General features: G+C 42.3%; 1 protein-coding gene across 1 annotated transcript in view; it reads right to left on the bottom strand.

The window, feature by feature from the left end:
• The window catches only part of SH3RF1 (SH3 domain containing ring finger 1), a 223,744-nt gene that overhangs the window by 19,234 nt on the left and 195,716 nt on the right, over positions 1-8,794 (bottom strand). The window contains exon 9 of the mRNA XM_006161453.2: positions 8,098-8,459. Coding sequence (XP_006161515.1) covers positions 8,098-8,459 — 362 coding nt within the window. The remainder of the gene's footprint in view (positions 1-8,097; positions 8,460-8,794) is intronic.

Here is an 8,794-nt window from a genome sequence, read left to right as displayed (position 1 = left end):
GTTGGGTCTATAAAAAAAAAAAAAAAAAAAAAAAAGATCTAGAGACCAGAAGATGTTGTAATGGTTACGTCACTACACTCCCATGTAGTCAACCTTGGTTCAAGTCCCAGATCTGGTGGCTTAAAACTCATGCCGTGTGCGTGCGTGCTCAAAGTCCCAAGAGGAGAATGGAAAAAAAGGGATTGTAGCATGCCCATAGCCCGTGGGAGTGATTTCTCACTTTCTATCTCTCTGGCGAGCGCACATGCCCTATAGAAAAAATCTTCTCTCTTAAAAACAAAACAAAACAAAACAAAACAGATCTAAATCCTAGCTGATGGCACTGGTAGAAATAATCATTGTAGTCAACTCCTAAAGAAAATGTAAATGATAAAACTCGCAGACCACCCTTGCTTCTGAACGCAGAGTGTAGGACTGAGAGGAAGAAAAATCATTTGAGCAAAGAAAATTATCAGTGGGCACTTTAAGAAAGTGTTCAGGGGACCAGTAGTAGTTAGCGTAATGGCTATGTCGCTGGACTCCCATGTAGTCAACCGAGGTTCGCGTCTCAGACCCGCTGGCTTAAAACTCACTGAGCGCGTGTGCGTGCATGCCCAAGATCCCGAGAGGAGAATGGAAGAGAAGGGACTGCGGCATGACCATCCCCCCTGGGGGTGATTTCTTGCTTTCTGTCTCTCTGTCTCTCTCTGTCTGTCTGGCGAGCGCACGCTCCCTATAGCAAAAACCTTCAAAAAAAAGGAAAGAAAAAGTGTTCAGAACAGAAGAAAAATGTGTATTTAAAAAATAAGGCCCTCTGATTAAGGAAACCAAGAATAATGGGAAAGTCCTCGAACATTAGCTGGGTGAATAAAGAAATCCTGTCAGTGGCACCTTAAGGTATTGTAGAAAGTTTTCAGGAATTTGAGGATGGGAGGTTTGAGGTTCCTAAATATCGCCCTTTTGTGGCTCACCTGTGGGAACGTTCTTTTTCAGAAACATATGCAGGATATGGCAATGTTTTTGCAACAAATACCCACTCCTGTCTTGCATGGGAGTAAGTGACCGGGTCAGACAGGACTGAAACAGCAACACTCCAGACTGAAGCCAGGGATGGAAGTGGAAGCACTGTGGCAAAGGGGGTGCCAGACGTGGTTCCTTCTCTTTCCAAAGTGAGAGTTCGAACTTAGAGAACTTAAGAACGATTATGCCATCAAAGCAAAGAATGTCCTTTCCTAGATGAGAGCTTCATATACTAAAATAATATTGATACAGTTTGGTATTTGGGAGTGGCATATGTACACCATAATATGAGTAGGGTTTGTTTTGTTTTTTAATCTCAGGTCATATATAGGCCTTTTGTTTGGAGTCCGTATTTTCTCTAACTTCTATAGAAATGTGTAAAATGAAAAAAATTTTTGATAAGAAAGCACAATAAAAATGTGTATGTATATATAAACACTGGGAAATACATTTATTTGAAGACTAGCTAATCAAATCATGAAGCCTTTGAACTAAGTATGATGATAGAAAAATGTCCACATAAAGCTGTTAAATTGCTGACCATGGAAGATATCAAGATCTCGCGCACACACACACACACCAAAAAAGAAGTAACAACAAAAAAATACAACAACAACAATGAAACAATGGTGGGAAGGTCCAGGACTTCAAATAAGAAACAATCTAGACAATGTTTGGAAACACAGAGTGTTCAGGTACCTCTTTATCAAACCATAAAGTATAGACACCAAAGTTTGCTAGAAATTTTAACTCAGGGACAAAAACATAGCTTCAAGAGATTTCTAAGACTTTGTAAAATAGGACTTTCAAATAAAATATTGTTCAAAAGGAATAGCCCAGTTAGCAGAGCTATAATAGTCCTGAGTGTACATCAACAAGTCGTGCGCCTCCGTGGGACATTGGCGGCAGCTGCTGGGAGCACTAGCAAACACAGAAAGAGGAGGACAAGAGATGGGCTCCCACTTGGGGGTACACCACGGACTTCCTGATGACTTTTAGTAAACTGATAACAACGATGATCACAAAGTGATGGAAACACGTAGAAATAATGAGGCCATTGTCACATATGTACATATTTGCCAGAAGTCTCAACTAAAACTGGAATCTCTAATCCACTTTTTCTGCCACTTGCTGATAGCTTAACCTCACAGAAAGTTGAACGAACTACAACTTTAGATCTAATTCTGATCAACCAGACACGGGATGAAGATGTTCTGCTGGTGAAGCAGAAGTATCGAGAACTTGGAAAGAAGCACCCAAAGAGATGCTGGTGAAATTCAGGACTGAACTCTAAAGTTTCAAAGAATTCATCTTAAAAGTTCAAAGAAAATATATGCATGACCTGAAGCTCAAAAGGGAAGATCCTTCAAGAGGGATAAGAGAGCTCTCAAAATGAGATTCTAACGATACATTTGCAAATCATCCCTGCAGATGAAAATGGAGCAGCATCTAAAGGTACTGATGTGATCCCCCAGGGAGCAGACTAATGGTCTCAAATTTTTAAAGCACATGCACAAAAAGATCAAGAGAACGGCCCTAACAAAGAACTTTCTTGGCCCATGGCAATTCGAGAAGTCTGAAGATCAGAATGAGCTTAAACTTGCAAAGATACAAATGACAAAAAAAAATTTAAAGAGCTGTTTTAAAATTAAAACAAGAACAAGAAAGACTAGACCTGCTGTTTGGGGTGGATGGTGGTTCTCAGATGGCAAAAAGAAAGAGAAAGACTGGAAGGAACAATCTTGAAGAGAGGAAATGGATGAAGTTACACAGGATTAGAGATGACTACATTTTTTTTTTAGGTTTTTGCCATAGGGTGCATGTGCTCGCTAGGAAGAGAGTGAGGGAGAGAGAGAGAGAGACAGAGAGAAACAGAGAGGAAAAGTGAGAAATCACCACCCACCACCAGGGGGGATAGCCACGCTGCAATCCCTTCTCTTCCATTCTCCTCTCAGGATTTTGGCACACGCACACACAAGCCTGGACCAATTTTCAAGCAGCTGGGCCCTAGTACTCAAATCACAGTCACACACATGGGAGTCCAGGGCTTTAACTGCTATGCCGCCAGCTGGCCCCAAGATGACTACTTTCGACAGGATGAATTCATCCTAGTGCACACTGAAAATTAACAGCTGGAATGAAACTAATAATCTGTTTTTTCAAGGACTGTATTTATTTTTATTATTATTTTTAAAAATTTTGTATAATCACCAGAAAGACAGAGAGAGAGAGAGAGAGAGAGAGAGAGAGAAAAGTGAGAACGTGAAACCGAACAAGGACCGCCAATATATTTCCTAAGGTTCTTGAAATATAAGGTCCATTTACATTGTAATGGCCCAGAGTAAGAAGTATATCTTCAGACTTTTGGTTATAATAATGACCAACACGGACCAGGAATGAGGGCCATTTGACCTCTAAAACTCACTTAAAGGGAAGATGAGTTTTTCATTTCAATATGAAAGATGCTTTATGGGCTGGAAACTGCTGGTTATGAGCTCAAAGACTCTAGGCTGAATGGCTCCAGACACTTGAACAGAAATTTGATTATCTAAGGCCTCACCAATCAAGAATGCCCATGAGATGATCACGCCCTCTTGAACCAATCACTGAACTGATCATGTGCCTAGGACCGCTGCCCCTAATTTTTGTCCATAAAAACACATGTGGGGAACATCTTGGGGAGACCGGGTCTTTTCAGCTCAGCTGCCAGCTCTCTTTGCTTTGCACGTTGCAATAAAGCTGTACTTTTCTTCGTCACACCATGTGCCTATGGTTTGGTTTTATAGCACTTGGGCGAGCGAACCTGATTTGAGTTTGGAAACAAAACCAAGCCACCAGGTCTAGGACTTGAACCACAAAGGCCTTGTGGGAGTCCAGTGTCTTAGCCACCACATCATCTGCTCGCCCTGAAACCAATAATCTTTGAGAGGGCCTAGTGAATCTGGAATCAGGGTCAACTCAACAGGCAAAGAAGGACATGTGCAGTTCCAATTAAAAAAAGAAAAAAAAAAACAGAAAGAAAAAAAAAAAAAGACAAAGCACTTTACATACCATCCAGCAAATTTTCTAACAGTATTAAATGCAAGGTTTATGAGCCCTTAGGAAAGGAAATGAGACTCTAAGAAGGAGCCTCCTAGGAGAAGCTAACAATAAGTAACAGCAGAAATGATGGGGCAAGTGGGGAGCTGGTTGGGAGGGGGAATGTAAAAGACATCTGGATCTCAACGTGGCATCTGGCGAGTTCTCCCGGTATCCTTGAACATGGGATGAAAGAATGTGGGCTGACGCTCTAGTTATGAGGATGGGTCTAAGTGACGAAAATCATTAAATCGCTGAATTTATACCAAGTAGGAGAGGTCTCTTTAGTGGACTTGGAACATCGAATAAGGAGTAGATTTAAGAAAGGAAAGCTTGAAATGCCACGAGGAATAGGTGATAAAAACCTTAGGATGGCCCAGCTGCAGTGGCGTGCACTGCTGAGATGCTGTGCGAGGCAAGCTGGGATCACTTGCAAGGCCCAGGTTTGATTCTTGGTCCAGCCTAAGGGTAGAGTACAGTGGTGTGAGCCTATAATCCAAGTGACTCAGAAGGCTGAGGCAGAAGAATTGCAAACTTGAGGCTGAGGCTGATCTGGGCAAAATAATAAGATCCTGTCTGGGGGAACAAAAATACCAGGCATGGTGGTGTGTGCCTGTAGTCTTACATGGGAGGCCGAAACAGGAGAATGGCAACAAGGAGACACCATCTTTAAAACAAAGAAACAAAGCCTTTAAAACCTCTAAAAAAAAAAAAAAAAAAGGACCAAAGGGGGTCAACCCTGCAAATACTCTTTCTTTCTCTTTCCTTCCTTCCTTCCTTCTTTCTTTCCCTCCCTTTCCCTTCCTTCCTTCCTTCCTTCTTTCTCTCCCTTTCCCTTCCTTCCTTCCTCCCTTCCTTTCTTCTTTCTTTCCCTCCCTTCCCCTTCCTTCCTTTCTTCTTTCCTCCTGTCCTCCCTTTCTTCCTTCCTTCTTCCTTTCTTTCTTAGCAGTTTTTGCCTTAGGGCATGTGTACTCACTAGAGAGAGAAAGAGACACACAGATACAGTGAGTGTCTCACACATACAATGAGAGGAAAAGTGAGAAATCACCCCCCCTCCCAGGAGGAATGGCCCTTCAAGGGGGGGATGGTCACGGGGCAATTCCTTCTCCTCCATTCTCCTCCCAGGATCTTGAGCATGCACACACATGAGCCTGGAGTGATTTTCAAGCCACTAGGTCCAGGACTGGAACTATGATTGGCCATGTAGGAGTCCAGTAATGTAATAGCTACACCATCTGCTGGTCCCCTTTCTTTTCTAAAAATCATTTGCTAGAAGGTATGTATGCTTCTGTCCTTTGGGGATTTTGACAGAAAGTGGAAGAATATGGAAGATGTACTGCTGAGTGAGGCAAGCCAGGCTATGAAGGAGAGACATTGTATGTCCCCACTTAACATATGCCGAATGTCTGCATTCTGTGACTGAAACTGATTGACTAACGGTTGAACCAACACAAGAGATGGGTGTGAATGTCAGACGAGGTATATGTGGAGGAGTGGGGCCTAACGAAGGACATTTGGAGAAGGGATACGGAGGTAGAACATTGACGGGATGCGGAAGTGTGGTGTTATCTGTTAAAGATATTTTGATCAACAGGTCTGGGGAGAAATGTGCACATATCGAAATGGTCTCATGGTAAGCCAAACAATATGATTGAAAGTATATACAAAAAACAAATAATAAATAATGTGAAAAAAAAAAGTGTGTATGCTCATCTGAGAGAGTGATAGAGAGGAGGAAAAGGAAAAAGCACCCCTCATGGAGAAAGGTCACACTGCAATCCTTTCTCCTCCATTTCTCCTTTCAGGATTTGGGCATGCATGTACACCCGCCCAGCGTGTTTTTCAGCTGACGAGTCTCAGACTTGAACCACGTCGTCAGCCATATGGGATCCAGCTGCTTTAACCAACCATAACCAAATCAACATTTCCTATATGATCTCTCAAAATAAAGAACAGAGTTAAAAATGAAGATGGTTTGGGATCTTACAGAGCCAGGGGACTTACATAGTCAATGGAATGTCCAAGCAGGGGCCAGTGGCCATTTCTAAGGGAAGGGTATGACCCTTAAGATTCCATATTAGTTGCACTGTAGCAAATTATCACAACTTTGTGGTAAAAATCAGCCCCTGAAATCAAGGTACTGGCAGGGCTGCATTTCTCCAGAGACTATAAGGAAGAATCTATCTTCTTTCATTTCTCCAGATTCTAGAGACCGCCTGCATTCCTTGGTTTGTAGCCCCTTTCTCCTATCACTCCCATCTCTGCCTCACCATTGCACCTCCTTCTCTGGCCCTGAACCTCCTGTCTCCCTCTAAGGATGATAACAGAGAGCCCACCAAGAGAGTCTACCCATCTTGAGACTCTTAATCACATCTGCAAGTTCCTTTTTGCTTGTAAGGAAGCATATTCAGAGGTCCCAGGACTAGAAGATGGCTATCTCTGGGGGAGCCATTATTCTCACCACGGGTTCCAAGCCTCAGCGAGCCATTGAATTCTCTACTGGAAAGGCAGGGCTAAAAAGCCAGTGTCCTGATCAGTGGCAAGGGCCCTGAGACACCCAGTCTCCAAGCCTTAGAATCTAAACTATAAAAATAATTCTTTCAAAGCTATTAACAAAGTGGAACATGTCCGTTTTTGAGTATCGTTTAATGTTTAATGTAGTTAATTATAAACACTGAACAGATACCAATCTTTTTCAAAAACTCTCATGTTAACCCAACAATTAAATATTAACTTTTTAGTAGGCTGTAAAGTTTATTTCCTTATAAACTCCTGTTTACAGGCTTACCTAACCACTTACATAAAGCCCACATAGATTACCACTGTACCAGGTGGCTGGCAGTTTATGATTACCCCAAGGTGCTCGGAACTGGTCTAATGCTTTGGGGGAAATGCACGAACTAGTGAAAAAGTTATGACAGTAGCACAATCACCAGACCTTGTTATCATCAACTCTTTCTGTTCATATTTAATCACTATCGATTCCCCTGTCTCCAAACTCAGCCACAGATTAAGCTTTTAAACATAGCTTTCTACATGTGGACACATATAGGGGATGGAAAAAAAGTTTGCGTGAAAATTAAAGTGTGAGTTTTAGTGCAAAAAAATTTTTTAAATCCATGCATCATTTTTTCATATTATGCATTTTCCAGTAAAATTTTGAGGCCCCTTCATATATTATATTTTTAAAAAATAATTGCCAGAGAACTTGTGCACTCACTAGAGAAAGAAAGAGAGAGAGAAAAAGCACCCCACAATGGAACATAATTATGCCACAATCCCTTGTCCTCTAATTCCTGTTAGGATCTGAAGTACCCATGCACACATATCAGGTGTGTTCTCACACCACAGGAGCCAGGATTCAAACCATGGTCAGCCACAGGGCACTTGGGCTCCCTTAACCACTAGGCTACTGGGCTGGCCTGAAAACTATTCAGATTCCTATTTTCTTTGAAATTTAGCTCCAAATGTGAAGTTTTTTACTCTATGAATTTAGAAAATAATGTTTTTCCTATGTTTCAAGTTCAGAAAGACTACCTGTCTCTCAAGGAACTATGCCAATTAAGTCAAAGGTATTATGGGTAACATTCATAAATAACACTTTTATCAAAAGTTTCAACCTTTTAACCTTCTCATATATTAAACTTTTTTTTTTTAAACAGAGCATAGAAGACTGAACAGAAAGAGCTGAGGACAGCAAAATAATAAAAGAAAGAGTAACTAGATGGGAGAGTAATTCCTCCGTAAGACCGTAGACTGTACAAGGAGGACTAAATCTTATTCACTGGGGTCTCCCTAACATCAATACAGCATCTGACAGATAGAGAGTGTTTAAACACAAAGAAATATGAAATTTAGATAACAGGACAAGGTGGTACTTGTTTTCTACCATAATCCTAGTACCTGGCCCAGTAACTAGCACCTGGTGAGCCCTTAAAGAGATCGTTAAACAATGCACCCTTTTATTAGCTAGAATCCACGGGACACCACAGCAGCAGATAAACAGGAAGCTGATCTTACTTTACTATCTTTGTCTGGTTTGGTTGCTGAACTGTTCCCACAAGCCAATGAAGCACTGTCAGGAGATGTGGGCAGTCCAGGGAGAATGGTCACTGTCCGGCCACTGGGTTCAGTTTCCAGAGAGGCAGCGGTGATACTTGGGGAGGTCAGCGAAGCAGCTGCAGCACAGCCCAGGGGAGTGTTTGCTCGACCAATATTGACAGCAGCAACGTGGGCGGCAGGGCCTGCCATTGGAGGTGGAGGTTGTGGTGAGGCAAATGAAGGAGGGGCCGGCCCCCCAGCCGCAGGGCTGAGACAGGCGGCGTTCTGGACCTGGATGGGTGTCACTGCAGCTGTGGGGCGTTCTTGGTTGTGTGCTGTAACTAGTAGAGGGAAGAGAACGTCAACTTTCTCATAAATTCTACTCGCCAAAACACAAAAGTCATTTTACTGCATCGTACAATAACAAAAGGTTGCTACTGCATTTATCACAACAAGGAATGGATGTAGGGTGGCTTAAAAGCACTTCATCTTAGCTGGGGTCCTAGACAGAATTTTCCTTCCAGGTCAGCCCTTGATTCTACAGTTGAGTGCTTGGGAGCTTAGCCACAACCTGAAGGCCATTTAGCTATAAAGAAAGCTTTTCCATGGCATTCGAGACAAAGAGCCAGTTTGTGATGGTACTCAAAGGTCAGTCCACATTGGCCTCTGGTCCTTT

The sequence above is a fragment of the Tupaia chinensis genome, unplaced genomic scaffold, assembly GCF_000334495.1.
Source record: "Tupaia chinensis unplaced genomic scaffold, TupChi_1.0 Scaffold138601_1, whole genome shotgun sequence".
Taxonomy (NCBI): Eukaryota; Metazoa; Chordata; class Mammalia; order Scandentia; family Tupaiidae; genus Tupaia; species Tupaia belangeri.
Note: the sequence above shows the minus strand (reverse complement) of the source record. Positions and strands in the feature narration are given on the sequence as shown.